The following is a 16258-nucleotide window of genomic DNA, read 5'->3' as shown; positions in this document are numbered from 1 at the left end:
TCCTAAAGAGTTAGGAAGATGAGGAGAAATTAGCAAAGGCGATTTAGTGAGTTGGGTACTGTGCTAAGAGAGTAAATCCTAGTGGATCTAACTCTAAAGGCACCGCATTCTAGTTTAAGAGAGTTCTGACTCTAGTCAGAAAAATAATAGCTGCTGTGAGAATTAAACAAGCATTAAGCAGAGTATATGGCATGTAGCACTCAATAAATATTAATTTCCTTTTCTCGCTTCACCACAAAGGAATTCTAACATTTCACCCTGCATACTCGTATTTAAAACTCTTGCTATCTCAACAACTCAAAGCCCCATGCTAATGTCATCAGCTAATCCTTACATGGCCCAATAGACTAATCACAATTTACACCCCCGATCTAAGATAGCTGTACTGCATATATAAGCATTAGTCACATGGCATTGGAACTAAAAGTGAAGATGTTTCGATTTAAATCCACCACCCCATTAGATAAAAAATAATCAGCAACATCATCTCATGTACATTGGGAGGAGGGGCTATAAATGTTTCCTCTACACCTAGCCACTCAGCAGCCATGGCATAGTTCTATGAGTTTGTTAGAAATGCCAGCTCTCAGGCCCTACCCTTTACCTGATGAATCAGAATATGCAAGATGTGATTAAGAATATCTCTAAGTGATATGTTTGCACATTACCGTTTGAAAAGCACTGCTCTCAGTCACTCAACTGGCTTCACCAGGTCATTAGATCTTTTTATACACCTCCCTGAAAAGCTAAAGACCTTGTGTTAGGCCGGGTGCGGTGGCTCAAGCCTGTAATCCCAGCACTTTGGGAGGCCGAGACAGGCGGATCACAAGGTCAGGAGATCGAGACCATCTTGGCTAACCCGGTGAAACCCCGTCTCTACTAAAAAAATACAAAAAACTAGCCGGGTGAGGTGGCGGGTGCCTGTAGTCCCAGCTACTCGGGAGGCTGAGGCAGGAGAATGGCGTTCTTCCTTACCCTCAGTGAGCATCAGTAGCTAAGGAAGAGTAACAGCAGTTCCTAGGATGCTCTGTGCTTCTGCTTCCAGAACAGAGCTAGTACTTTTACCTCTTACTTCCCAGATGTTTCCCCAAACGAAATTACCTTCATTTGTTTTACCAACCACAATATTTGTCACAAGATTACCAACGTATCATTTTAACCTATACATGAGCATTCTCCAAAATCATTTAAAATCAACAAGTATCAGTTTCAAAACAGGACATTTTGTCAAACTTAGGAAATCTCTACATAGATTCATATTTATTTTCCAACATTCAAATTACCTATTTGGTCAGTGGCAACTCAAAAAAACCACTTTAAAGGCAGAGTCCAAATTCTACTTCAATTGTTAGTGGGCTAGCAACAGACAGAGGGCAGCAGAACCTTACATTTATATAAACCAGAGAAGAAATTTAACAGCAATGAAATAACATTCTTGTTTAGATCTCACTTTAAAGTACTTAGCCAATTAATCAAAACAAATATAATCATCTAAAAACAAATACCTTAATTACAATCTCCCACAATGATCAAAGTTGTTTTAATAAAGTTCCAAGTTATATATTTAAAATAACTACCAAAAATTAGATATTGATTTGTTTTTAAAAATGGAAACAATACAACAATAACTACCTTTTCTTTAAAAAAAAAAAAAAAAAAGCATGGAAAATTAACTTTACATTATTCTAGCACTAAGTAAAATTACTGATTTCTATTTTGGTTCTGGTCCAAATAAGCACTTGATGAAAAAATACAATCAAAAATAAACTACATGATGCAACTGATAGGATAAGTTTTCCATCAATACTTCAACCCACAGATAGATTGATCATTTGCAATACTTAATAACAAGCAATTGTAGCACCACTAATTTTTCAGTTATATAATATTAAGGAAGACACCCATATTTTAAATTCAACTCCTGTCTTAAGAGACTGGAATTTTTCCATTCTTAATGCTTATGCCTTGAAAAATTGTTACTCTTCAAAACAAAAAAGGACTGCAGAAACATAATGACTAGTGAATACAAGTTAGAAATTAAAAGTAACACAAGTGATGTTATTTTCCTTAAAGCAAAATACTGTATTTAAAATGTAATCGTTTTCCTGGATCACCTGATAACACATTGTGTATATAAGTGATACTTAGAAAATGGACTTTGGGCCAGGCATGGTGGCTTACGCCTATAATCCCTGCACTTTGGGAGGCCAAGGCAGGCAGAACACGAGGTCAAGAGATTGAGACCATCCTGGCCAACATGGTGAAACCCCATCTCTACTAAAAATACAAAAATTAGCTGGGCGTGGTGGAGGGCACCTGCAATCCCAGCTATTCAGGAGGCTGAGGCAGGAGAATCGCTTGAACCCAGGAGGCGGAGGCTGCAGTGAGCGGAGATCACGCCACTGAACTCCAGCCTGGCAACAGAGCGAGACTCTGTCTCAAAAATAAAAGAAAATAGAGTTTGGACTATATGCTCTACAGAATTCTAGGAAACAAAGCCGCAAATGTTTAATAACTAAGGGCAACAAAGAGTTTTGCATAAGGAATAGTTTTCTCGTTTTCATAATTTCTCCCACACCTGCATTTTAGTGTGCCACTCCTTTGTCTTTGTAACAAGAACACCACAAAATACTGATATCTGAATGATCTGAGATACTTTTACCACTAACATTCAAATTCAGAGATAACCTCACATTTAAAAATACAGTCAGAATATTTTAAAGAAATATTTACACATATTAAAATCACCTTTAACAGACTTCATACAATGGAATATTTTGTAATAAAAGTTAAATTAATGCTATAAGCAACAATAGTTATGAACCTCGAAAAGGAGTTGAGAGAGTACCTACTTTATAATTTCATTTAAACAACATTCAAAACAGGCCAACTGATCTACAGTGACTGAAGTCAGAAAGCAGTGTGGCTCAGAGAAAGAGGGAGAGGTAACAGATGGGAAGGGGCCTTTGGAATGCTGGTAACATTCTATTTTCTGTTATGAGGTTGGTCACTTTTTAAAGACAGATACATTCACTTAAGTAGAAAAAGCACGGAACTATGTACTTTTCAGAATGTATATGAAAGTTTAAAAAAAAAAAAAGCCTTTACAGATTTAATGTATTTTTCCTGATAGCATTTTAAAAATAATTTAAAAATTTAAGTGTTCTGATTAAACTAACAGTGCACAATTTCAGAAACTGCGATTAGCAAACACACAGAAGAGACACCAGCCTTGGGCACTTTCAAAAAGTGCTTCTTTTTAATAATTTCCCCGCCATATATTCTCACAATTATCTTTTCCATGTACTACTCTTTTTATCCATTCTTTAGCTAAAAACAATAAAACCTATGAAACTATAATATTTTTAACTTATGTTTATAATAAAAGCACATGTTTAAGCATTCAGCCTTTGATCTAGTAATGCCCTTATTAGGAATATAAGAATCCAAAATACAAGTAAACATGTGTAAGTAGCAATTCAACATAGTGTTATTTATCAAAATACCAAAAAAAGAAAAAAAGAAACATAAAAGTTTAATTTCTGGAGTCCTTGTGGAAATCATAGAACATCTTTCTGGTAAAATATTAGCAGCCATTAAAATTTATGAAGTGTTTAGTTACACAGAAAATGTATATTAGATAATAAGAAATGGTTTTTTTAAAAAAAAGAATCAATAGGCTGGTACAGTGGCTCACGCCAATACTCCTAGCACTTTGGGAGGCGGAAGTGGGTGGATCACCTGAGGTCAGGAGTTCAAGATCAGCCTGGCCAACATGGCGAAACCCCGTCTCTACTAAAAAAATACAAAAATTAGCCGAGTGTGGTGGCTCACACCTGTAAACCCAGCTACTTGGGAGGCAGAGGAAGGAGAATCACTTAAACCTGGAAGGTGGAGGTTGCAGTGAGCCAAAAAAGTGCCACCGCACTCCAACCTGGGTGACAGAGTGAGACTGTCTCAAAAACAAAAACAAAAACAAAAAATTAAAAATAAATAACTTTTATGGATGCTGTCAATTAGACTTAAAGCAGAAAAGAAAAAAGCCTCAAAACTAACTTGAAATTATGAATGAATTTTTATTCTTCATACATCAAAATGTTTTTTAAATCAACATCTTATTTTCTGAGTAAAAGTTAAAAACTGAAAACACCAAAGAAAAGAAAGGGCTAGGTAAAATAGAAAAGTAGGAAAAAAAAAAAAGTACTAGAATAAAGACTAGCACAAAAGATAGTTTATTGCTATCATGGGCAGAAAAGCAGCTTTGTGAAAGACACCTAAAGCAACATGTTAATCAAAAAAACAACTTTCAAAAGACATATTAAGGTATGAAATCATATATTACATAACTCAAACTACAAATATGTTTAGACATAAAACAAGTTACCAAATATTAACTAGGTGAATCAAATAAAAACCAGGATATTTAATCCTACCAAAGATATCTTCTGAAATTCTTTTGATCAGGTGCTAAAATAAAAATATTAAGCAATTAAGTTGCTGGCAGAAAGGAAAGAGAAACACATGTGACCAAAAAAAAAAAAAAAATTCCCTTCAGTTACTAAAATACACCACACACCAGTAATTTACATGAAATACAACAAATACAATAGGAGAGTCCTCAGAAATCAACTTCATCAACACTTAGAAACTAAAGCACTGCTAACACTATTTTTAATAGACAAAACAAGAAAAAGAAAAGGTTCCAGGACATTAAGATATGCTAACTACAAAATAATTTCTGCAGCAGTAATGGAAACTATTGTTTGTATTCTACGTGTCAAGGAACTTGGGAAATAGTGAGTAAGTAGAGAACTCTGACAACATGTACCTAGCTGAAGAGAAGGAAAGGCTACTCTTGATATTAATGGTAAGAACCAAGACACACACTGCAGAGATAAAGATCAGTAGGCTTTCAATGCCCTCCAATCAATTAAAAGATACATCAAGTGTACCAATTATATATGTATATATGTATGGAAAAATGTATTCGTATCGAAGACATAATCTCTTCCCTCAAGTGATCCCAAAGTTATTAAAGAAATGAGACCAAATAACATATACATCTATATGTTATTGTTTGACTTATTTGGTTTCATTTCTTTAATAACTTTGGGATCACTTGAGGGAAGAGATTATGTCTTCTATACGAATACATATACGTATATGTATATGTACAGATAACAGCAAGTCTTGTCTTTTACAAAATTAAGCTCTATAAGGCCAGGGAATAATTCTAACCTATTCAGTTTTACATCCAGCAAGTAATACTGCTAGCCCACTGTAGGCAATCAATAAATTATTCACTGAATGAACAAGGAATAAACAAACAAATGTACAGACTGCAGTAAAACATATGCAATAAAAACAATAGCAAGATTAAAAAATAATTTCCCATCAAATGTTTTGTCAAAATTGTTCAAAATGTTAGCCATTTCTCAATTTCTACATTTCCCATATAACCTGTTACACTTATTTTGAAAATGGCCTAAAGCACAATACCTTCACACCATGAAAAGAGCAGCAGCAATTTACAACAGAGCATTTATTTAGAATAGTCAGTAAATTCCAAATGAGCGGCATTACCTGCCTTACCTTTTCAACAGGGAGAAGCGTTTGTAGCAGTCGAACTGCAAACAGGGAAATGCTGATAAAGGCCATTCTGTGGTGCACAAGCATCACCTCTGGTTGCTCCAAACTGATACTACTTTTATGGTAGCACATGGTTTCTCCAAGGGCTCCCAACACCAGGAGCAGTTTCTCTTTCTGAAAACATTTACACAACACGAAACAGAAGAAAACAACCAATATTACGGGCCAGTGTACAAAAGCCATGGAGAACAGATTAAAATATTATCATTATCATTAAATAGGAAAAGAAACCAAAACAAAATTTATTCCTCTCTCTGAGAATTACCAATACCTGCTGACATAATTTAAAAAGCACAAAAGAATGATCAACAAACCACCTACATTTTAAAAATACAATAATCTGTAAGTATTTAATATGATCAATCTTAACTAACAATGAATAAGTATAAACAATAAAATACAAAAGGTAAATGAACCATAAATTCCTCCTAGTTTCTAGTGCTTAATTGTTCCAATGTGGAACAATTAACGCATTAACCCCTCGTCAAGTATTTCTTATGCTTACTATATGCCTAACACAGTGGCAGGCATAATGGAAAAAAAAATGCATTAGTACAAGAGACATGATAATCCCTGTCCTCAAACTGATACCAACATTTCTAAAGAAATGAATCAAGGAAAGTCAAATAATTAAAAAGCAATTAAATATCAAATTGTATAAACTCTCTTTAGATAATAAGGTTTCAAGTGGAAAATGTTATGCCATCATAAATTTAAAAAAGAGAAATCGTATCTTTTAAACTAAAAGTTATACATTAAATATGAAGAAGAACCTATGCATAGTAGACTGACTTGTAAGTCACATCAATATAGACAAAGTATATCCCAGATATACTGATATGCCCCCATAAACTAGCGGGTAAAAGGACACCCTTAGTAAGACAGGAAAAAAAAAAAAAAACTGAAGTACTTACTTTAATTCTCAATTGAAAACATATGAAAATAAGAATGAGCAATACCTGCAAACTAACAACAAAAATCTAATATATCAGAATTTTTTCAATTCAAGGATGACTATACAGGGAAAAACTAAATGGTATGAGGCCCAAAAATCACAAGCCGTTGGCAAGGATATGGAAAAATTGGAACCCTGGTGCATTGCTAGAGGGAATGTAAAATGGTGCAGCCACTGTGGAAACCATAATGGGCAGTTCCTCAAAAACCACAGAATTATCATATCATCCACTTCTGGGTATATACCCAAAAGAACTGAAAGCAGGGTCTCAAAGAGAGATGTATACACACCCAGGTTAACAGCAGCACCATTCACAACAGCCAAAAGGTGGAAACAATCAAAGTGGCCAATGACCAATAAATGCAGAAACAAAATGTGGTATGTTGTATATACATACAAGAAAAGGAGGCCGGGCACAATGGCTCACGCCTCTAATCTCAGCACTTTGAGAAGCCGAGGCAGGCACATCACGAGGTCAGGAGTTCAAGACCAGCCTGACCAACATGGTGAAACCCCGTCTCTACCAAAAATACAAAAAGTAGCTGGGTGTGGTGGGACGTGCCTGTAATCCCAGCTACTCAGGAGGCTGAGGCAGGAGAACCACTTGAACCCGGGAGGCAGAGGTTGCAGTGAGCCAAGATCGCACCACTGTACTCCAGCCTGGGCGACAGAGCAAGACTCCATCTCAAAAAAAAAAGAAAAGAAAAGAAAAGAAAAAAAGGGTGTTGAGCATTCAAAAGGAATTAAATTCTGATACATGCTACAACATGGGTAAATCTTTAAAACATAAAATAAAATAAGCCAAATACAAAAGTAAAATAAGCCAGATACAAAAAAACAAATACAGATTCCACTTATATGAGGTAGCAGAGGCTGCGGATAGGCAGAATGAGGGGTTATTGTTTAATGGGTACAGAGATTCCATTTGAGATGATGAAAAAGTTGTGTAAATAATGATAATGGTTGTACAACAATGTCACTGCAGAAGTAAAAGGAAGACAAAATAATCCACATAAGCAAAAAAAGGCAAAAACTGTTGACAGTAGACCAAGCATAACTACACTATAAAAAGTTTAAATTTTCCTATAAATGAAACAACTTCATATTGAAGTAAAAAACAAAAATTAAAAATTTATACATAAATCCTTAACTGTCATGGGATTAAGAGTAAAAAAAAGAAAATAAAATTTTAAAAAAAAATCTTTGTGAATAAAAGGTTAAAAGTTCAATGAGTAGTAGAATTAAAACAAAAAACCTAAGCAGTATGAATAGTGAATAATTTAGGGCAAAATAAATTACAGTAATTTTCTACTGATGACATGTTTAACAATAAAGACTCAGTAAAAATGAGTCTGTGATCTGAATAACATAGAACATCAACAAAACATGTCATTGATATGATATGGATTTATAGATTTTAACTCAGTCTTTTTGAACGTAATTAAAATTAATAGCATAGGCCGGGCGCGGTGGCTCAAGCCTGTAATCCCAGCACTTTGGGAGGCCGAGACGGGCGGATCACGAGGTCAGGAGATCGAGACCATCCTGGCTAACCCGGTGAAACCCCGTCTCTACTAAAAAATACAAAAAACTAGCCGGATGAGGTGGCAGGCACCTGTAGTCCCAGCTACTCGGGAGGCTGAGGCAGGAGAATGGCGTAAACCCGGGAGGCGGAGCTTGCAGTGAGCTGAGATCCGGCCACTACACTCCAGCCTGGGCGACAGAGCGAGACTCTGTCTCAAAAAAAAAAAAAAAAAAAAAAAATTAATAGCATATACTTTGAACACTACAAAGAATATAACTTCTCTTCAAGTTTCCAAGAAACACTGCCAAAAATCAACTTTAAAAATACTTTACCACAAAGAAAACTTCAATGTATATTTAAGGCTATATTTCTCTGATCCCCAAGAAATAAAACTAAAAAGTAATAAATATTTAAACCAAAAGTAGAACAATCCTTACAAGATTAAAACAAAAAGTAAAACATCCTCATACAAATAACTACTGGTCTAGAGAAAACAAACTGGAAATATAGTGACAGTCTTATTATATTGATAGGCAATTAATTCCTCCATACAGTATTTCTCCATGAAAACAGTACTAAGAACAACATCTCTATTATTCAAGATTAACTTTGATAATTTACAACTTAAATCAAAATATATATTTAAGATCTCAGTATTGTAGGGCTTTTTCTAAAAGTCTATCTACTTGTGAAATTGTTTAAAATAATCTTACTAATTCTAATGATGAATTGAGTACTTCTCAAAATATCATAAAAAGCAAGTACTTTAAGAATGAGTTTTACAGTTCCATTTCCAACATTTCTTCTAAGCAAAAGAAAAAAAAAAAGTGGTTTTTTTTGGTTTTGTTTTGTTTTGTTTTTTAGGAAAGGACCGAAAAACAACAGTAACTGGTCAACATTTTTTAATTCTTTGGGCTAAAGATGTTTAAACAACAACCCTAAAGGAGTTGATGGGGGGGGAAAGACCAGTCCTCACAGGATAGTCATAGTTTTTACAACAGAAGGTACAAAACTGAAATGCCAGGTTAGCAAAATTTCTTAAATATTACCAATAAAATAGATTTTTAGTGTAAACACAACTTATACATTACCACTGCAATATACAATGGGTTGTGGATTCCACAAGGCACCTGGAGTAAGAGACTGCAGCAGGCTCTGCCCCTCACATGCTCCCAAGGGTCCTTCCACACCGCAGCCAGTCACAGCTCCTCGTGCCAGTCTCACCAGGCACTTCCCTGATTAAAAGCAATCTCATCCTGCCTTCAGAGGAAAGGCAGGACTACTCAGCACCATGTCAAAAAACCCCTACCAGCAGACCCTCATTTATCCCACCAGTCTCTCTCCATTATCTGCACCTCACATTTCATGCTCTAGGTGTTTGTGTTCCATCTACCACCAGCCCCATCCTTTACCTCCAATCAGAACTATCCATGCCTCTTTGTCATGGCTCATGGTTCATTCTCACTCTCCACCAGATTGGGGAAAAAAAAAAAAGTTATTTTATTTGGTTGGCCAAATCCTACTTATAATTTAAAACTCAGTTCATTCAGATCTACAAAAAGCCCTCACTGAGGCCGGGCACGGTGGCTCACGCCTGTAATCCCAGCACTTTGAGAGGCCGAGGCAGGAGGATCACTTGAGCCCAGGAATTTGAGACCAGCCTGGCCAACAAGTCGCAACCCAGCCCCTGCTAAAAACACAAAAATTAGCCGGGAGTGCTGGTACATGCCTGTAATCCTAGCTACTTGGGAGGCTGAGGCACAAGAATTGCTTGAACCTGGGAGGCGGCGGTTGCAGTGAGTCAAGATCACGCCACTGCCCTCCAGCCTGGGCAACACAGTGAGACTCTGAGTCTGGGGAAATAAAAAAAAAAAAAAAAGCCCTCACTGACATCCCAAGTTCATAGCTCATAGTGTTTTTCAAAGCATCACTGGCAACAAAACATAATGGCTATAAATACAAAACCTCAAGTGACCCTGAAAAATAAACTGTGCCTAAGTTATGTAGTTTCCGGGGTCATGATAATTAAATGACTTCATAAATAGTGCTTAGTGTCTGATATATAGTAAGTGCTTTATTTAAACTACCTTAGTTTAAGTGTTATTCCTGTATGCTTATCTGTTTTACTAATGTCACATTAAAAGTATCTATCACCCACAGGCATAAAAAGCACTACATCTTATTTGATACCCCAAGTGGCAAGGATATATTAATAATAGGCAATCAGGAAATGTGAGTTAAAATAACTGTCTTTGGAATGGTGGCAGCAGCAGGGAAGGTCTATGTAATTAGAGATTCCATTACCCCCGTTATCAATTCACAATCTGGTCCAAATATCCTTAATGAGCCCTTACCGGATACAAAGCCCTTATCTTTAGTTTCTTTCACAATCCTCTTAGCCCATCCTGAAGTCCTACTAACATTCTAGAATTCTACCAACATGCCTTGATATTGAAGTTACCAGTTCACAGCAGGTCAGATGGGAATTTAGAAGCAGTGAGTCACAAAGATGAAAAGACTGCTTTCCAATGACTGCAATGACAGGAATGACACAGAAGAAATGCGGAAAAGAAACAGAATATAGACCTAAGAGTCTAGGTTATCTGGCAGGAGGTGAAGGCTACTTTCTCCTTGCATGTTGAACCTAACTTAGCATATAAATAAGGAAAAAACAGACCTGATTTGATGATGGAGGACTAGGGGGAATGACACATGACATACTTTAGGTCAGCATAACTAATTTTGGTGAAAATATTTTTTCTTTTATTTACTTCAAGTAATATAAAAGTATTCAATTGGCCGGGTGCGGTGGCTCACGCCTGTAATCCCAGCACTTTGGGAGGCCGAGACGGGGGGATCACGAGGTCAGGAGATCAAGACCATCCTGGCTAACACGGTGAAACCCCGTCTCTACTAAAAAAAAAAAATACAAAAAACTAGCCGGGCGAGGTGGCGGGCACCTGGAGTCCCAGCTACTCAGGAGGTTGAGGCAGGAGAATGGCGTAAACCTGGGAGGCGGAGCTTGCAGTGAGCTGAGATCCGGCCACTGCATTCCAGCCTGGGTGACAGAGAGAGACTCCGTCTCAAAAACAAAACAAAACAAAACAAAACAAAAAAGTATTCAATTAAGGGGGGAAATTGAAATTCCCTTCCATGCTGAGTTACAGAGTTCCAGACACGATTGATGCTACTGACATTAGCACTGTGTGGAAACACCTAGAGATTTGATTATACATCCTCAGGTACTTAATTTCTAAATTGATAGCAACATTTATTATTTTGTTCCTTTAATGACTCAACAAAAATACTGCTTCTGTCTTTCTTTTGAAAATTGGCAAAAGTATGAACATTAAGAAATTTTACTTGTTTGCTTCTTTTAAAATATAGCCAAAGAAAAGAGACATTTATTCTTTTTAAATAAGTAAAAGTAAATCAAATATAATTTCAAGTACTTCTGTTTTATTTAGCATTTCTAACATACCAACTGGCACTTGTACAACAGAATTAACCTTTAAAGTAAAAATAATTCATTGAATCATAAAGTACCAGCAGCCAAAAGTTAAAAGTGAATGACTAACTTTTACAGATAAATGTTCTGGCCAAGAAAATTTAAGTTAATTTCAGAAACAACTGATAAAGCATTCCTCACACTTCAAAGGAAAAATTTACTTGTAGAAAACCTTCAATATGTGAAAAATCTCCTAAAAGTACTAAAAAATAGTGTGATAACCTTAAGGACTAAAGAAACACCAAGATTCAGAACTATTATCTGAAAACTAAAGACTTGAAAATATACCCATTTTAAAACATGCAATTTGTTTCTCTTTTTAAGAGGCTTGCCAGGCGCGGTGGCTCAAGCCTGTAATCCCAGCACTTTGGGAGGCCGAGGTGGGCGGATCACGAGGTCAGGAGCTCGAGACCATCCTGGCTAACATGGTGAAACCCCGTCTCTATTAAAAATACAAAAAAATTAGCCGAGCGTGGTGGTGGGCACCTGTAGTCCTAACTACTCGGGAGGCTGAGGCAGGAGAATGGCGTGAACCCGGGAGGCGGAGCTTGCAGTGAGCCGAGATTGCGACATTGCTTCCAGCCTGGGTAACAGAGCAAGACTGCGAGACTGTGTCTCAAAAAAAAAAAAAAAAAAAAAAAAAGAGGCTCATGTTATGAAAAAAATACAAGTTTGGGTTTCTTTCTTACATGGGTATTGTTACTATGTAAATATCTGTACTTTATGTTCAGACCTCTATTCACAAGGATTTCAGACAGCCTGTAACAATGTTTAATTAAATACAGACCGACTTACATCAAAATAGCATAAAGAGAAAAAAACCTGATAACTGTAAGACTCAATATATACTTTTATGAGTAACAAATTTTGATTCTACTGCCCTGACAAGGTAGCAAAAGGGAAGGGAGGGAGGGAGAGGCGAAGGAAGAAAAGGAGAAGAAGGAAGACCAGACATTAGGAATTCACATTAACAGAAGAGACAGAATGCCAAATCTTCAAGGAAGGCAAGGTTATCAGATGACAATTTCAAAATGAAAGATATAAAATGACAAATGATTTATGATATTTTGAAATGTTAAAAAAGATATGGTTTCCAGTTACATGGAGACATACTCTGGTATTCCATAGATCTCTTAAATATTATGTTGTAATATAACATTCCTAAGGCTACTACCATACACATGTTGATTACTCATGCAAATATTACTTATCAAAACACATCTTGCAAAAAAATAAAATTTAATGCCATATTTTCTAAAATTATCTACTCTACTGAAATACGAACAGCAAAAACCAAGGTATCCTGATCTCTCCACACTTTGAATGATTATTCTAAAGTTGATCCAGAATTTTCACTCTAGATAAATGTACATTTAAGCCCCTAATAACTCACAGATACACCAGTTGCTTAAATGGCCTAATTTAAAAATTTATGTAAAACTTCCAATTCTGGCCATGAAATAATAACAAGGACTTCTCCTGTCCTTCACCAGAAATCAACTAGAAAGTGGCACAGTAGACAGTGCAGGACTATGATGCCACAGAGAAGGAAAATAAGCAATGACAGTCCTACTATACCTGAAAACAATTACTGTACAGCAAACACAGGCAAGAGAAATCCAAAGAGTCTGACAGTCTCAATGACGTTAGGAGATGAAGCTGCTTGTGGAAGCTGACATGGTTAGGAATTGTGGGAGAGCTATGCAAAGAAAGAGTTTCAGAGACCTAAACAAGTTTCCATCTAGTCCATGCTGACATTAGGTGGCTTATATTATAGGTAGATACTCTGTAAATATAGGCCAAAGATGATTACTGAGATTTAAATTGAACAAGTCCCAGGGCTCACACAAGACAACAAAACTCAATCTTTAGCCAGGCAGAGTAGACAGCATCAATAATCACTTTGAACATTCAATAGAGGTCCCAAAGGATTACACCTCAGGAGCAGAGTTTAACCCCAAGCAAAGGTTCTTCTAGGTCAGGGTTTCTCAATCTCAACACTTCCTCAAGGTTTTTTGACATCTTGAGCCAAAAAATTCTTATCTGTGGAGAGCTGTTCTGGTTTCTATTTACTAGAAGCCAGTAGCACCATTCCAGGTGTGACAATCAAAAGTGGCTCCCAACATTGCTAAACATCCTCTGGGGAGCAAAATTACCCCCAGTAGAAAACCACTATTTTAGACCCACTCTACCAAATTTTTTAAAGTCTTGAGAAAATGAAACTGCTCTACAAGTAACATAACCACCTGTCAGCCTCAAACTTCTGGGTTCAAGTGATCCTCCTGCCTCGGCTTTCCAAATAGCTGGAACTATAGGTATGCACCTCCCTGCCCAGCTAATATTACTAATTTTTTAAGAGATAAGGTCTTGCTTTGTTGCCCAGGCTCATCTCAAGCTCCTGGCTTCAAGTAATGCTCCCATGTTGGTCTCCCAAAGTGCTTCCGAACCCTCCCAAAGTGCTTCTAAAAGGGCAAAATAAAAAATCAAGACACTCAGCATGGTAATATTGAAAAGGTCCAGCATCCAATCAGAAATTACTACACATATCAAATATTAAGATCCATAAAGAGAAAAACCAGCCAGAGGACAAGACCCAAAATTGAAATACTCAGACGCAGAAGACCTATACACTGACAACTTCAAAACATTGCAGAGACAAATTAAAGAACTAAATAAGGCTGGGCACAGTGGCTCATGCCTGTAGTGCCAGCACTCTGGGAGGCCGAGGCAGGTCGATCACTTGAGGTCAGGAGTTCAAGACCAGCCTGGCCAACATGGTGAAACCCTGTCTCTACTAAAAATACAAAAAAATTAGCTGGGCATGGTGGCGCATGCCTGTAATCTCAGCTACTTGGGAGGCTGAAGCTGTAGTGAGAGTCACTTGAACCCAGGAGGCAGACATTGCAGTGAGCCGAGATCATGCCACTGCACTCCAGTCTGGGTGACAGAATGAGACTCCATGTCAAAAAAAAATAAAAATAAAGAGCTAAACAAGTGAAGGCATATATATGGTATTCATGGATCAGAAGACTCAATACTATTAAGATGTCAATTTTTCCTGAATCATCTACAAATTCAACTCAATTCCATTCAAAACCACAACAGGCTTTTTTTTTTTTTTTTGTAGAAATTGACAAATTTGATTGATGTTGAAAATACAGAGGACCTAAAATAGCCAAAACAACTTTGAAAAACAAGAACAAAGTTGAAGGACTTACATTACCTTATTTCAAGACTTAACAGTAAGCTTCACTATAGCTACACTATAGGCCTTCACTATAAGCTACAATAATTAAGTTAGTTGGATGTTGGCATCATAAGGGAAAACTGATCAATCAAATAGAGTCCAGAAGTAAACCCATATAGAGTTAGTTGGTAAGGAATTCAGGAAAGAAAGGATAGGCATTTGAACAAATAGTGCTGAGAAAATAATTGTATACCCATAAAAAAAAAAAAAAGTTCATTCCTTACCTTGTACTATATACAAAGATCCACTCAAAATCAAAGATATAAAACCTAAAACATTATGTAATAATTCTAAAAGAAAGCATAGGAAACATTCTTTGTATCCCAGGTTAGGCAAAGATTTGTTAGGTAAAATATCAAAAGTATGATCCATAAAAGAAAAATTAAGAAACTGAACCTCATCAAAATTAAGTATTTCTGCTCTTCAAAAAGCTAAATGATCATCTCAATAGAGACCAAAAAAAGGTTTGGCAAAATACAATAATCATTCACGATCAAAACTTTCAACAAGGCCACCAAATAGACAATCAATACACAAAACTCAATTGTATTTCTATATACTAACAATGAACAACCCAAAAATTTTTTAAATTTTCATTCACAATGGCATTGAAAAGAATAAAATACTTAAGAATAAGTGTTTTAAAAAGACCTAGACTTGCTCTCTAAAAATTGCAAAAGATGCTCAATATCATCAGTCACTAGGGAAATGCAAATTAAAACCCAATAAGATACCACTGCACATCTATCAGAATGCCCTCTCCCCCTGCAAAAAAAAAAAAAAAAAACAACTGAACATAATAGATGTTGAAGATGTGGAACAACTGGAATCTCCACAGGAATGTTATTTGTAATATCTAGAAACAACCCAAATGTCCACCAACACGTGAATGGATAAACAAATTGTGGCAAGTCCACACAATGTAATACTACTCAGAAATAAAATGAATAAACTACAGTAAGCTGTCACTTAACACATTCAACAGGTTCTTGGAAACTGACTTTAACGAAGCAGCGTTACAAGTTCCATGCCATTTAACTAAGTGCTGATGAGAAAAAATAACTGGGTTTGTTAGAAATCAGTTGGCTTAAAGTCACAGTTTACGAAAACCTATCTATGATGCCAAGTGAGGAACTGCTGTTCTGCTACATAAACAACATGGCTCAGCCGGGCACAGTGGCTCACACCTGTAATCCCAGCACTTTGGGAGGCCGATGCGGGCAGATCACTTGAGGTCATTCTACCATAAAGACACACGCATATGTATGTTCACTGCAGCACTATTCACAATAGCAAAGACATGGAATCAACCTAAATGCCTGTCAATGGCAGACTGATTAAGGAAAATGTGGTACAAATACACCAATGAATACT

The 16258-nt window shown here is 36.4% G+C and overlaps 1 protein-coding gene across 13 annotated transcripts in view; it reads right to left on the bottom strand.

Moving 5' to 3' along the window:
* The window catches only part of RTTN (rotatin), a 193793-nt gene that overhangs the window by 158636 nt on the left and 18899 nt on the right, over positions 1-16258 (bottom strand). For all 13 annotated transcript variants that reach the window (XR_012427194.1, XR_012427193.1, XR_012427192.1 and 10 more), the window contains one exon: positions 5593-5763. Coding sequence is in view for 8 of the 13 variants with exons in the window: in XM_074022620.1 (XP_073878721.1) it covers positions 5593-5763 (171 nt within the window). In the remaining 5 variants the exon portion in view is untranslated. The remainder of the gene's footprint in view (positions 1-5592; positions 5764-16258) is intronic.

This window comes from Macaca fascicularis, chromosome 18 (genome assembly GCF_037993035.2).
Source record: "Macaca fascicularis isolate 582-1 chromosome 18, T2T-MFA8v1.1".
In the NCBI taxonomy this organism is placed as follows: domain Eukaryota; kingdom Metazoa; phylum Chordata; class Mammalia; order Primates; family Cercopithecidae; genus Macaca; species Macaca fascicularis.
The sequence above is the reverse complement of the archived record's forward strand: the minus strand, read 5'-3'. Positions and strand labels throughout refer to the sequence as shown.